Consider the following 16,024-nt stretch of genomic DNA (forward strand, 5'->3'; position numbering starts at 1 on the left):
GGGTAAGGTATCATATAGGTATTAAGGGACAAGATTACAACTCTAATTTGGGGTTTCCTACTTTCTCCTGTGCTGTATTTGTCTCACAGTATCTATTGCGTAAGTGCATGCATGCTTGCAAACGTATATAAGTTTTAAGTCCGTTATTAAACTTATGTTAAGGTCATTAACTGAATACTTGCTATTTACCAGTTACTCTGCTTTGTACTTTACATACTTGGCATAGTTTAGGCCTTGGATTTCCTTTGAATAATGAATTGTGTTTATTTCCCCTCTCCCCTGCTTCATTTAGATGAACTGAAGCACATTATTGGGGCTGAGACAACACGGAAAGGTATTCTTCGTGTTTTTGAAATGTTTCAGCACAACCAGTTAAATAGGAGGATGGTTTATGTCTTTTTGGAAGGCTTTTTGGAAACCTTATTTCCACAGTATAAATTCCGTGAACTTTTCAACAGACTGCATTCACGGTCAAAGCAGATGCAGAAATATAAACAGAAACTTCAAACTACTCAAGCGCCTTCTTTACAGAAAAGGTGACACTCCAATCTATGAAGCTGGTGTTCGTTTTGTCCAGGACTGATGGTATGGATGGATCTTCTGGGGCTTAACTCATATACTGTTGTGTCTGCACCAGTCTTTTAGTGTCTCAAAATAGATTATTAATACATCCACAAGACTGTGGTTCTTCTCATCCTTGTCTATTATCCAGCCACTACCAAGAGAGATTTCTGTGTCTTAAATGATTTGGTGCATATTTTTGCAACACTGAGAGGATACTGCCCCCATCTCAAGCAAGAATGATGTTGGTCTCTTCCGTTTCAAACTAATCAGCATTCTCCAGCAATGACAGAGTGCCAGAGTGTATATATGAGAGCTAAGGAAAGCACAAAACGAGTTCACAGATAAATTGGCTGATTTGTTTTAACAGTGGGAAACTGTGCAATGTACTATTTGGAGGGATTTGTTTTGCATAATGATTTTATAGGTCTTTTTCAGAATTTTGATATAGTGTAGATAGCCAGGTGAGTGATCTTTGGAACATCTGTTTCAGGTCTAGGGAAAGTGACAGAATGCCCTTAAAGTATGAAGTAACATTATATCCAAATTACAGTTTTGTGACATAAAGTAAAAACCTAGTATAAAATAAAACCAGTGAAAACAAAAATTTCATTGGATTTGTTATTCATTGGTAGAAAACAGATTTTAATTGATTCTTATGTGTCTTAAGGGCTCTATTTTGCTCTTACGGTACTCAGTCATAAGCTTTATTTTGGCATTCTGTGTGTAAAAAGAAGCATATGATGGCTCTTATTTAAGTTACGAAATTATTACAGTTTTCTTTAAGAGATTACTGATTATATAATAGGGGCTATAATTTGTTGAAAGAACTGCCAAATACTTCTAAAAATGTGGAAATTTAAAAAACAGTACTCTATTGAAAGTTACTATATGATGATTTTAAATTGTGTGATCTAGACATACGTTAGGTGATTGCAAAAATAGCAAATCAAAGGATTAAATGAGTTTATTAGTCGTATGTAAACATACAAATTCTTAACTCTATTATAGTGTACATATATGAAAATAAATAATGAAAACAGAACTATAATATTTTTTAAAATAGGCTTTATTTATATTTTGCATAATGTAAAATTCTACTAAATAAAGCAAGTTGGCAAAACCCCTCAGTGTATACATTTAAGTCCCTAAAATAATTTTATACCAACAACAACAAAATACCTTTTCCAGTTTTGGAGCCTCTGCATTTCTTATAGTTTTCTCATTCTCCATTTGTCGATCTTGGAAGTCTTCATATGTTTTGTATGCAGGATTTCTGCATAGTTTTAAACTTCCACTGACTAAGGGTTTGGGTGTGTCAGCGTTTTTTGTTTTAAAATTATTTAACACTAAAACCTTAAAATAGTGAAGCTATTTATCAGACCACTGAGCCAAGATGCTGGTATTAAAAGAACGTCCGGGTGCTTAAGATAAAGGGACAGAGTATTGGTATCCCAGTTGTTTGGGAGCTTTAAGATTGGAACAAGATGTTATTGTCTTGTTCTCACTGAGATCCTACTTACAAAGTGAAGCTGAATAGAATAAAGCCTTCCTTTAAAGCTTTATAATAATAATCATATTTATTAATAATGCTGTTGTGCATACTTATAGTATGCATATTTTCAGCCTGCGTTGCATGTCTTCAGAATTATGTAAATGAAATCCCTTTCATTTAAACTTCCAAATGAGAAAAGATCCTATTGACTCTGGTGGAAGATATAATATTTCTTCTTCTCAATGTGTCTTCCTGCCCTGGTCTCTCCTCATGCCCCAGGCTTTGGAAGAAAAGATATGTGAAACATGTCTGTAGGAAGCATCAGCATGGCCGTAAGTGCAATGATTTTCAGATATACCCCTGCCCATTTCAAGTATATTTTTGACATAAATCTAAGAGTAAGAGCCTAGTGTGTACATGTGAAAAAGCATTTCTAGATAATGTGAGGAACGCTGGCCATCAACCAGGGAAAGAAAGGTCATGCAGGATTGTGAATTTTCATGGAGCCCTGCAAGAGAACTGCAGTCATACCAAAAACTATTTGAGTAAATGGGTTTTTAAAATAATTTTTGTTTAAAAGAGTTTATATTTCAAAAGCAGAAATGTCAAATGGTAGTCTGTGTAAATGGTTATGCATCTTCTCCTTGCACATCTATGTTTTACATCAGAGAGAGCCGTGGTCATGCTAAAATTAGAGATACTTTTTGAATGACTTGGTCGAGCTGTGTGTAAAATATTTAACCCATAAGTCAAGTACAGTGTACTATGTTTAATAAAGTTATTACATTTAATGCATTTACTGCATATATGAATATATACATGAAGAGGCTTTATGTCTTCTGATATTTGATTTTTGAATGTGTTTTTAAGTCAGTGGTGCCTTTAGGCAGGAACCTTCTAAATTAATCATTCTTTGTTTGGGTTTTCTGACTTTTCAGGTAACAAACTATTTAGAAACCATCACTACTAACTTACAGTTAATTCACCTAAAAAATTGATTGTATGATTTATATATAAGGGTTAGATGGGCATTTCCTATGATTAGGGTTTTCTGATAGTTGCTGAAAACAATTGTGCCATTGACTAATGGATGCACTTGGTTAGCCTTAATTTTTTTTTTTTTTTTTTTTTATTTAAAACCTTGAATATTTCAGTTCCTTCATTTTAAGTTTGTGCTTTGGTGTTTGGAAAAAAATCAAACAGTTAAGTGCTACCAGGAAAGTGTACCAATTTTTAAAAAATTAAGAACAATATAAGATTTCACAATCTAAAATTTTAATTTGTGCAGTATTTTCATTTAATGCATGTGTATTTGAGCAATTGTAAAATAAATGAATTTTTAATGTTTTGAGATCTAGTTTAAGCTGTCTTCTTAACCCAACAACTTACACTCCGTTGTTGCTGCATCCTTTTATTTAAGGACTTGTTTTAAAAGTCTTTTTGTCACTCCTTGTAAAATTCTTTTGTTATTAGTAAATTTTGCTTATAGGAGCATGGCTCCTGTATTACAAGGGAAAAATATAAAGAGCACATTTTAGAATTATAAGTGTTAAAAGATAACTTGTGCATATCATTCATTGTACAGTAAGTGTCAACTGTGTGCCTAACTATTCTATCAATACTTCTTTAACAAAGAAGAAACAACAATCAGAATGTCAGTTATTTTTATTGAACTAAAAAGAAGATTAAAAATTTTATTTGGTTTGCGTTATGTTTTGTCCATTAGAAAATACTAATAAAGTATTAACAAACCTTTTTGTTGAATTTTATTTAGTAGTGATGTATTTTTATTACTTGAAAAAATGCTTGCTCAGTTGTCTTTATTATCTGTGTGTATTTTCCTTTCTTTTCATTTTAGAAATCAAGCAATTCAAGTTCCAGGTTGATAGATGAACTATTGAGTGATTACTGACTTACAGCTAACTGAATTTAATTTTTCCTTTTATGGGGCAACTAATTTACTGCCATGTGTTAAAGAAACTTCATACTTCCCTACATGCAAAATTATAATTTTCTCATAGAGAGGAAGGTCTATAAGTAATCCATTAACAATTTTTGTTTGATCTCTTTTAAATTCATAGCCTGCCTGCTATTTTAGAGGTTTCATTTCTAAAGGCAATAGATTCAATACTCAGAAATGTAGCTCTGCCTAGTTGGCGATAGTCTTTGCAGGCTTCTTGGATCTATATCCACAGACTTCTCAGACATCAGGGTAGGATTACTCCTACCCTACCAGTGGCAGGCATAGTGTTTCTCAAAATGCATACTGTAAAATAGTGGTGGTCCCTTTAAGTTGTTACTGAAGGAATAATTTTATACTTTTATGTAACTTAATGTAAATCTACATTATTCGAAACCCTAAGATGTTCCTTCACAATTCAAATGATTGTATCAAAGGTTCTGAAAAGTTATATAATGAATAACTCTGTTTAACTTTGTTTTCCTGACTTCCCGAACTTAGTTAACTACAGAATCTTTTGTCATAAATACCTATTAATAGCTTGAGGATAGTGTTCCCAAGGAACGTGGTTTTAAAAAAAAAAAAATCTTAGTAGGGGAGAAAATAAGGTGAGGCATCTTTAGTTAAACTCTATATAGAAAAACCCATGAATTTGGGAGATGGTGTTTTGGGGTGTTTTTTTTCCTGTTTTTTTAGCTTGTCATTCGTATGCAAAGTTCAGTGTTTGAAAGAAAAAGGACAATTTGAAAAATTAACAGGAGATATTGAAGTTGAATTTGGCCCTGGATACCAGAATAATGAACTCAGTGAGGGATAATAGAGTATGTCTCCTGAGAAGTGGGAAAGATATTTGCTACTTCTTAAAGATCCTTATCTTGCTGATGTGATCAAAAGAGTAGTAACTAGGAAATGCAAAGAGGAGAGAGAAATGTAATATAGGTCAGAGTTTAAAATATGTGCCAGACATTAATCCATATATAATAAGGAGATGCTATGTTTGATCTAGGAACAATGGCAGCAGCTAAGAACCTAGTACTTCACAAGAAAAACAATTCATAGAATGGAAATTATACTTAATGTCTGTTTCCCAATGCACAGTGTATGAGAATTGTATGAAATGTGACATTTTAAGTTGGCAAACATGAACTTTTACATACAATTGAGTGGAATAAAACAATAGGTCTAATTGTTTGTTGGAAAACTGCAAGACCACCCCCCTGGTGATTCACCAGGAGGCCTCTCAGGATTCGGCCTTCAGTCATACTCACAGCAAAGATTTCTTCCAGCAAAAGGATATAGAACAAGATGAAAGGGAAAGGGTGCATGGGGTGAAGTTTGAGGGAAACCAGGCACGAGCTTCCAAAGTTCCTCTCCCAATGCAGTCTTGCAGGATACACTTAATTCCCCCCAGCAATGAGTTGTGACAGCACGTGTGAAACATGGCCAATCAAGGAAGCTAATTTAAGACTGCCTACAGTTTTTTGGGGGGCCAGGTCATGTAGGCACCCTCTGCTTGACGCCAAAATTCTGGACTCCTGGAAGGAAAGCACGTGTTCCACATAAACCATATATTTTGTACAAACGGTTTACGCATACTGAGCCACTTCTATCAGTTTTGGGAATGGTAGGCATACTCCCGAAATCTAAGTTCTCAGATAGCTGAGAACAAAGGCCAACCTTATAAGCAGGCCTTTCAAAGGACAGCAGTCATACCTGCTATGTTAACTCTTTTCTACACAACTAAACACCTTGATCCGAAGAAATGGCTAACAGAAAGCGATGAGTCGCACTGAAGATCTTTAAGATTTATCCTTGTGTAGAAGCCTCCACACCTAGAAGTGGAAACATGACAATTCAGATGCAGATGAAAGGGGAAAAGATAGTGATAATGTTATGAATGTATGTTGCAATCCAAGAAGCTGGAGGAACATATTTGTGTATTTCCAATAAAGATTCCCATAGCAACAGTTATACAGCACTTATTAATCACAACTTTTTGAGGTGTAGATACTATTACCTCCTTCAGCTTATAGGTGGGAAAACTCAAGCATACCAAAGTTTTAGAGCTGGTAAGTGATGAGGCTGAAATCTCAACACAGGTGATCTTAACTCGAGTCTGTGCCACAGTTTCTCAACAGTGGCGTTACTAATATTTTGGGCTGCATATAATTCTTCGTTGTGGGAGCTGTACTGTGCATTAAAGATGTTCAGTAGCATTCTTGGGCTCTACCTACTACATAATGCCAGTAGCACTTCCCCCACCCGCAGCTATGACAACCAAAAATGTCTCCAGACATTGCCAAATGATGTCTGGGGGCAAAATTGCCGCCAACTGAGAACCACTGATCTGTGCTCTCACTTACAAAATAAAGTAGGAACTGAAGACTTCGGTTCTGGGTATTGTTTCTCTACAAGCTAACACCTGACAAATATGCGGCTAGTCTTGCAGGGAGAATGTAAATGGGATGCCTAGCCCTGCTTTAAGAGGAGGAGAAGGCTAGAGGCAGCAAAACCAAATATTTTAACTTGTCTTGATTTAAGTAGGCATCCCATAGTTGGGAAGAAGGGGAAGGGAAGAGAGGGACTTTGCAACTGAGATAAACAAGAAAAGCAGGGTTTTTCTTGATGTTTAAAGATGTGAGATGAATGATTACATGAGAAAATTGCTGTTTTACTCCCATGACCAGGCTATTCACTCAGTAACATTGATACTCGTGGGATATTTTACTTTCAACTGTTGTCCTTTTTATTTTGTGAGCCAGTCTTTCTAGAGCCTGAAAATTCTTTTGCAGTCTTCTTTATAAGTAAAAGCCTTTCCTAAAATGCTCTTGTGTCTCCGTTTTCCTTTGACAAGTGAAAGTTCCCCTGGGATGCCCAGGTGAACTGAGTTTGCCTCCAGGGATGAAACTCATTCAACAATTAGAGCTTTCACCCTTGCTGACTGTTTCCTACTTTTCTTCCCTCTGGTTCTTTTTCTGAGTCTAGGTCAATCTGGTTCTGATTTTGATTAGTGCACAGATTTTTTATTTTTCTATTGGTGGAAGCAATGTTGGGAAGCTGATTTTTTTGTGGTCTGAACTTCTGATTCTCTCTCAAGCAGCCATTTGCTTTTTTTGTTTGCGCATCTTGAGGATTCTTAAGAAAACTTAGTGGCATTTCAGACATAGGTTTAGTCTGGCCAATAGCAGGTCTCGCCTTGGAATTAAGAAGTTCACATTGCAGCCTACACCAGTAATGGTGTTTCTTCTGCCGGAGGTAGAATCCTCCATGTTGTTTGTCTTATTTGCACAGCACAAAAAGCTAAAAAAAGACATTCAAGAAAAAAAGTTTTTGTGCCTGCTTGAAAGATAGTGGCTCCTTGCAATCCTTTGTGTTTCTGACCTCCCTCCTTCCAAAGCTGCTACAACAAATTGGTGAGTTTTGTTCTTTATTTTTGATTCATGGATGAAGTTGTAAAAGTAAGCCTGCTACTTTCTGTGTGTGTGTGTGTGTGTGTGTGTGTGTGTGTATGTATGTGTATAAGTGGTGGGGGGGAAACCTTTTCTCTCTTTGTAAAAGAGAAGTAATTAGCCTTTTACAAATATCTGTATATAATTGTAATACTGTATTCGCCGATCGCATTCATCCACTTTATTGTCTCTCAAGTTCTGGGAATTGAGTGAGCATAAAAATTGATCATTTATATGCACTACTGAGGATATCTAATTCAGATATACAGATTAACCATCAAATAGAGAGTTCATACAAAAATTTAAGAAAAATTGAAATTAGTTTTACGTGGTTTTAGAGTAAGAGTGGTTGAAATTAAGAATTTTTCTTGGTTTTTATAACAGTTTTATAAATGGGTCTGTATGTATGGTGGAATGGGACTGCAGGTTGAATGGAAAAGATTACTTCTGGTTTTTTACGAGCTTCATGACTTTCTATGCAACCTGAAGGGTGCTGAGTAGCCTGATTTTTCTTTCTCATTTCTTTAAAAACGAAACTCCATGATGAGCCAGGTAAAAAATATGAAAAAGAGCTTTGTGTTAAAAACAAACAAAACAAAATACACGCGCATATATACTGAAATAACAAGAAATCCATCACTGAACTCCTCCAGAGTCCCCTCAGCTTGCTCAAGAGTTGGATGAAATTCTTTTATCACATGAGTATGAAGTATTTTCTAAATGTATTTGTTGATAGACTTACATGCCTTTGCGTATCTCCATAGATAATTAATAAGTTAATTATAAAGTCTCTTAAAGTTAATGGAGCTCTTACTTTGATTGCATAAATAGACTAATTCGGACTAAATAAATTGAAAATGAAAGAACAAAATAATTTTCAGAGAGAAAGCAAAAAAGTGCAGTGGGCAAGTTTGCTAGCTCTTTAATGAAACTCAAATACTTATTGAAGGAGGTGAGTGGAAAAAGTTAGCCATTCTTTAAATTAATGGCCTTGATTGCCCAGGATACAACATAAGAAACAAAAGTATACATATGTTGTATGTGTATAACAAGAAGAAATAAGGAAAATGCTAGTCTTTGTTTTAATAATTAGGTATGTAAATGTAGAAAAATATAAGATAATATTACTAAACAAAGGGAATACTTGGACAAATTAGACAGTTTTAATAATTTTGGTTTAAAATGACTATATGTGTTTTTGCCCTGGTGTGAAAAGTAACATTATTCTAAAGTTTCTAACTTATACAAAATTTGGATGAGTTTTCCGATGGAAAGCATAATTTGAATGCTATCAATTTCCTACACTGATGTAAGTTATGTTTGTCTCCACAAAATAAATATTTCATAAAGATTATGAAAACTGTAAAAATTGTGTTTGACTGAATTAGCAGTTTTAAACTGGGGGTGAGTTACCCCTCATGGAACATTTGGGAATATCTGGACATATTTGACTGTCAGGGCTGGAGAAATTACTGTTAGCATCTTAATGAGTAGGGCCAGGGATGCCGCTAAATATCCTATATATAGCACCCCACAACAAAGAATTATCTGGTCCAAAATGTCAATAGCACTGAGGTTGCAAAACCCTGAACTAAATGTAATTATTATAGAAAAAGGATATGTTCCTCTGATGCTACAGATCATAAGACAATGCTATGTAGATAGTTATTGCATTTACAATGCCTATTTTAAAAAAAAACTCATATTGCTTTTGAAATACATGTATGTTATTAACATGTATCAATAACTCATCCTTTTCTTGTTAATACTATTCCATAGTATGGACATACTACAATTATTTTATCCACTCACCAGTTAAAGGACATTTGGGTTATTTTAAGATTTTTGGTAATTATGAATAAAGCTGCTATAAACATTGTTGTATAATAAACAATTTGGTTCCTGGGAGGTATACTCTAAATCCATGGACTTTTGTGAGCATTAGGATTGTCTTTGCTATTCATGAGCTCTTTCAGTCGTTTGAGTTTATGCTAAGGAGATGAGTTGACTTAGGATGGGGTTTGTCACCAGAAAGATCAACCATGTGATTAGAGGTTTGGGGCTTTGAGCCAGCTGACCTCTGGGGAGAGGAGGAGGACTGGAGATGGAATTCAGTCAATGGCCAGTGATTTCTATCATATCTCTCTGTGATGACCTCAATAAGAACTCTGGACATCAAAGTTCAGTAAAGCATCGCGGTTGGAGAGCACATTGCTGTGCCAATAAGTGTGACCACCCACCCTGATTCCGTGGGAAGGGAAGAGAGCATGGAAGCTCCATATTGTGGGACCTCCCAGACCTCACTCTTTGTGTCTTCTCACTTGACTGGTCCTAATTTTTATCCTTTATAGTAAAGCCGTAATCATAATTTATTGCTTTTCTGAACTCTGTGAACTGTTCTAGTGAATTATCAAACCTGAGGGAATTGTGGTAACCCCTGGATTTGTAGCCAATTAATCAAAAGTACCAGCGGCCTGGGCACCCCCAAGTGTGGCTGGCATCAGGAGTGAGGGCAGTCAGGGTGGAGACTGTGCCTTTAAACCTGTGGAATGTGATGTTAACTCCCAGTGGTTCGCATGGAAATTGTACTGCAGTACACCAGCTGGTGTCAGAATAAGCACTCAGTACAAGTCTATGTGTAGACATATGCTTTCATTCTCTTGGGTAAATTCCCAGGAGAGGGATTGCTAGGCTATATGATAAGTATATATTTAATTTTATTAGAAACTGCCAAACTATTTTCTAAAGTAGTTGTAGCATTTTGCACTTCCTTTAGCAATTTATAAGAGTTTCAGTTTCTCTGCATTTTTGTCAGCATTTGGTATTATAAGGCTTTTGTTTATTTTTTAAGTGTGGTCATTCTAATGCGTGTTTGGTTGTCTCTTTTTGTGACTTAAATATGTATTTGCCTGATGACTAATATTTGGTGCATCTTTTCATATGCTTATTTGCCATCCTATCTCTTTGGTGAATTGTGTGTTCAAATCTTCTGCTCATTTCTTTTTAATAGGGTTGTTTGGTTTCTTATTAATAAGTCCTGAGAATTCTTTTATATTCTGGAAACGTGTTCTTTAACAGATGTGTGTTTTGCAAAGGTTTTCTCCCAGTCTGTGCCTTATCTTTTAATTTCCTTAACAGTGTCTTTCAGCTAACAGGATTTAAAAATTTTGGTGCAGTGCAGTTTATCAGATTTTCCTTTTTGTTTCTTCTGTCTTGTCTAAGAAAACTTTCCTTAATTCAATACCACAAAGATATTCTCTTGTGTTTTCTTTCAGAAGTTTTATAGTTTTAGGTTTTACATTTAGGTCTTTGGTACATCTCAAATTAAGTTTTATATATGGTGTGAGGTATGAATTGAGGGTTTTTTTTTTTGGCATATCAGTGACCAATTATTCCTTCATCACTGTTGCAGAGACCATCCTGTCTCCCATTGAATTACCTTGGCACCTTTGTTGAATATAAATTGACCATACATGTGTGGTTCTATTTCTAGATTTCTGTTCCAAGGATCTATGTATCTATCTTATGTCAATAACTGAATAGCTTTATAGTATGTCTTGAAATTAAGTTGTATGAGTCCTTAAACTTGGTTTTAGTTTTCAAAATAGTTTTAGTTGTTTGGACTGCTTTGCTTCTCCGTACAAATTTTAGAATCAGCTTGTCTGTAAAACAAAACAAACAAAACCAAAAAACCCTCTTAGAGTTTTGATAGGGATTGTATTTAATCACTAGCTCAATTTGGTAAGAATTGACATCTTAATATTGAATCTTTCAGTCCATGAATTGGTATGACTTATCAGTGTTTTCTAGTTTCATTGAACAAGTTTTTTACATTTTTTTAGATTTAACAGTGTTTCATTTTTTATGTTATTGCAAATGGTACTATAATTTAACTTCCCATTGTTCATTGCTAGTATAGAGAGATACAATGTTTTATATTGACCTTATCTAAACTTGCTTAAAGGTTCTTTGAGATTTTCTACATAGACAATCATGTCATCTGTTAATACAGGCCATTTTATTTATTTATTTATTTATTTTTACATATTAAAAAAGTTTTATTGAAATATAGCTGACTTACAATGTTGGGTTAGAAATACATATTGTTAAAATAAACATTTTATTTATTTATTTTTTTAACATCTTTATTAGAGTATAATTTCTTTACAATGGTGTGTCAGTTTCTGCTTTGTAACAAAGTGAATCAGTTATACATATACATATGTCCCCATATCTCTTCCCTCTTGCATCTCCCTCCCTCCCACCCTCCCTATCCCACCCCTCTAGGTGGTCACAAAGTACCAAGCTGATCTCCCTATGCTATGCGGCTGCTTCCCGCTATCTATCCATTTTACATTTGGTAGTGTATATATGTCCATGCCACTCTCTCACTTTGTCCCAGCTTACCCTTCCCCCTCCCTGGGCCCTCAAGTCCATTCTCTAGTAGGTCTGCGTCTTTATTCCCATCCCGCCCCTAGGCTCTTCATAACCTTTTCTTTTAGATTCCATATATATGTGTTAGCATAGTGTATTTGTTTTTCTCTTTCTGACTTACTTCACTCTGTATGACAGTCTCTAGGTCCATCCACCTCACTACAAATAACTCAGTTTCGTTCCTTTTTATGGCTGAGTAATATTCCATTGTACATATGTGCCGCATCTTCTTTATCCATTCATCTGTTGATGGACACTTAGGTTGCTTCCATGTCCTGGCTATTGTAAATAGAGCTGCAATGAACATTGTGGTACATGACTCTTTTTGAATTATGGTTTTCTCAGGGTACATGCCCAGTAGTGGGATTGCTGGGTTGTATGGTAGTTCTATTTTTAGTTTTTTAAGGAACCTCCATACTGTTCTCCATAGTGGCTGTATCAATTTACATTCCCAGCAACAGTGCAAGAGGGTTCCCTTTTCTCCACGAGGAAAGGGAGAAAATAAAGGCCATTTTAAATCTTCATTTCCAATGTGTATGCCCCCTTTCGCTGTCTCCCTCCCTCACCCCCTCATTCCTGCTTTACTTCACTGACTAAGAACTCCAGTATAACGCTGAATAGGAATGATGAGAGTGGATATCTCTGCCTTGTTCTCTCACCATTAAGTTTGGCGGTGAGCTGTAGGCTTTTTGTAAATACCCTTAATCAGACTCAGGAGATTCCTTTTATTCCTATTTGCTAACAGTTTTGATCACAAATGGATGTTGAAGGTTTTCAAATGCTTTGTCTGCATCATTTTCAGTGATCATATGGTTATTCTTTTTTAGTCTGTTGATATGGCGAATTGCATTGATGATTTTCCAATGTTGAATACTCCTTGTCTTCCTGAGATTAATCCCAACTGCTCATAATTTATTAGCCTTTTTATAAATTGTTGGATTTGAACCACTATTATTACATTTTTTTTTAATGCCTGTGATCATGAAGGGTATTAGTCATTAGTTTTCTTGTAATGTCTGGTTTTGGTAACTGGGTAATGGTTTCATAAAATGAGTTGGGAGGTATTCTCTCTTTTTCTATATTCTGAAAGAATGTATATAAAATTGGTATTATTTCTTCCTAATTGTTAGAGTTCACCTGTGAGGCCAGAAGGGCCTAGAGTTTTGTGGGGGTTTTTTTTTTTGGTGGAAAATATTAAACTAAGAATTCAGTGTCTTTCATAGAAGAATTATTCAGGTTATTTGTTTCCTCTTGAGAAAACTTTGGTGGTTGATGTCTTTCAAGGAATTTGTCCATTTCATTTAAGTCAGGGTTTCTCAACCAAAGTGATATTTGGGCAGGATGATTCTTTGTTGTGGGAGGGTGTCCTGTGCATGATGGGATGTTTAGCAGCATCCCAGGCCTCTACTCACTAGATGCCAAGAGCAAGTCCCCCACTTGTGTCTTCACACATTTTTGCCAAGTGTCTACTCTTGGTTGGGAACCACAGACTTATGTTAACAAGTTCATTGGCTTAAAGTTTCTCGTAGTATTCCCCTCTGATCTTTTAATGTATTGTAAGATCTGTGGGGTCTCTTTTTTATTTATGATATTGGTAATTTGTATCTTTTCCTTCTCTCCATCCTCTTCCTGCTCTACCTCCTCTCTCTTTCATCAGATTGGCTAGAGAGTTAAATTAATTTCATTAATCTTTGCAAAGAACTACTTTTGGTTTCATTGACTTTCTGCTTTTAGTTTTATTTCTGCCCTTTACTATTTCTGTTCTTCTGCTTGATTTAGGTTGAATTTGCTGTTCTTTTTCTAGTTCTTTAAGGTGGAAGCTTAGATTATTAATCTGAAAACTTCGTTTCATAATATGTTCATTTAATACTATAAATTTCCCTCTAAGTATGATTTAGTTGCATCCCATAAATTTGGATTTGTTTTTTTTTTTTTTTTTCATGCAATTAAAAAGATATTTCATTTCTATTTGACTCCTTCTTTGACCCATGGGTTATTTAGAAGTGTGTTTAATTTCTAAACATTTTGGGATTTTTCCATATATCTGCTATTGATTTCTAGTTTATTTCTGTTTTGGTTAGAGAACATACTTTATATACTTGCCATTCTTTTAACTTTGTTGAGGTTTGTTTTGTGGCCCAGAATATGATCTATCTTGGTGAATCTTTCGTATGCACTTGAAAAGAATGTATATTCTGTTGTAATTGGGTGGAGTGTTCAATGATTGTTGGTTAGGTCAAGTTGTTTGGTTGTAGTGTTCAGGCCTATATCTTTACCTCTTTTTCCCTGCTTTATCTTTCAGTTACTGAAAGAGGAGTTGTTGGTATTGAAGTCTCTGATTGCAGTTGTGATTCTGTGTTTCCTTTTGGTTCTCTCAGGTTTGGCTTCATGTTTTTGAGGCTTTGTTCATACATATTTAAGATTTTTATGTCTATATAATGAATTGACCCATTTATCATTGCTTAATGTTCCTCTTTTTCCCTGCTAATATCTTTTGTTCTGATGTCTACTTTGTCTAATATTAATAAAGGCCTTTAAAAAATACTTCAGCCTAGATTTAGCCTATGAGCTAAATCCTTAATCCTTGTTGACCCCTGTGTTAGAAAGTTTCTTGTTGATAAGACATAGTTGACTGTTTTTGTTGTTATTGTTGGTTTTTTATGTATTTTATCTTTGCCTTTTAACTTGAGTATTTAAACCATTTTTATTTGCTTTAATTATTAAATGGTTGAATTTATCATCTTGCTGGTTGTTTTTATTTTTTCACATTTGTTCTTTATTCCCTCTTTCCTCTTCTTTTGCATTATTTTTTAAGAATCCATTTTATATTCTTTTGTGGCTTTTAGCTTTATCTCTTAAAAATATTAATGGTTTCTATAAGGTTTAAAATGTATAACTGTAACTTATCATAGCTGTAGCTGCCTTAAAATAATATTAAACTGCTTTATGTGTGGTGTAAAAATTATACAACAGTATATTTTCAATTCCTCCTGCCTTCACTGTTGTTGTACATTTTGTTTTTAGCTATATTATAAGCCCTACAGTAAACTGTTAATTATTTTATGTTAGTCAAATATCTCTTAAAGTAATTAAAAAGAAGAAAAAGTATATTTATGTTCATTTTTACCATTTACGGTACTTTTCATTTCTTTGTGCAAATCCAAGTTTCCATTTGGTAATAATACTCCTGCCTGAAAATTTTTAATAAACATTGCTGTGGTACACATCTACTGTCATTGAGTTGTCTACAAAAGTCTTTATTTCACCTTAATTTTTGAACAATATTTTCACTGTGCATAGATTTCTGGGTTGACTATGCTGTTTTTCACCCAGTATTTTAAATATGCTACTCTGTGACTGTTGAAAGATCAGTGGTTGCCAGGAGTTTGGGAGGAGGGAAAGGAGGGATAAATAGGTGAAGTAGAGGGGATTTTAGGGTAGGGAAACTATTTTTTATAAATCAAATGGTGATACATGTCATTAGGCATGTGTCAAAACCCACAGAACAACAATTAAGAGTAAACCTTAGTATAAACCATGAACTATAGTTAATGTAGTCCATTGTTTACATTGTTATAATTGTACATTACATAATTATTTTAACTACACTAATTATTATATTACAATAAGCAATTGTAACAAATTACAGCACTAATGTAAGATGTTAATAATAGGGAAAACTGTGTGCAGAGTTGGAGGGTAAGCCTGGGGAGGGGCTGGGTATATGGAACTCTACGTACTATCTCTCACTTCTGTAAATCTAAAACTACTAACAAAAATAAAGTCTATTAATAATTTTTTAAAATGTCACTGTTGTCGGTCTTGCATGTTTTGGGATGAGAAGTCTGATGTAATTCTTTTTTTTTGTTGTTTCTTTATATACATTGCATCCTTTTAAAAAAATGCTAACTGGCTTCAGGATTATTTTCTTTATCTTTGCTTTACAGCAGTTTGACTATGATGTGTCTAGATTTGTATGTGGACATGCATGTGTCTATGTGCATAACACATTTCTGGGATTTGTTTCCATTCCTTGGTCTCTTTGTGTTCAGTCCAGGAGAGAGGATTTGATTGATTCATCCAATCAGCATCCAGTTTAGGGCATTCCTATTGGGTGGAGATTTC

The 16,024-nt window shown here is 34.7% G+C and overlaps 1 protein-coding gene across 3 annotated transcripts in view; it reads left to right on the forward strand.

Moving 5' to 3' along the window:
- Positions 1-3,742, forward strand: part of SNX13 (sorting nexin 13) — a 143,728-nt gene extending 139,986 nt beyond the window's left edge. For 2 of the 3 annotated variants that reach the window (XM_068550557.1, XM_068550558.1), the window contains exon 26: positions 293-3,741. In XM_068550557.1, the coding sequence (XP_068406658.1) occupies positions 293-540 (248 nt within the window). In that variant the 3' untranslated portion in view covers positions 541-3,741. Of the gene's footprint in view, positions 1-292 lie in introns of all 3 variants that reach the window. The other variant, XM_068550559.1, reaches the window with a different exon arrangement.
- Positions 3,743-16,024: the final 12,282 nt, after the last annotated feature.

The sequence above is a fragment of the Eschrichtius robustus genome, chromosome 8 (assembly GCF_028021215.1).
Source record: "Eschrichtius robustus isolate mEscRob2 chromosome 8, mEscRob2.pri, whole genome shotgun sequence".
Taxonomy (NCBI): Eukaryota; Metazoa; Chordata; class Mammalia; order Artiodactyla; family Eschrichtiidae; genus Eschrichtius; species Eschrichtius robustus.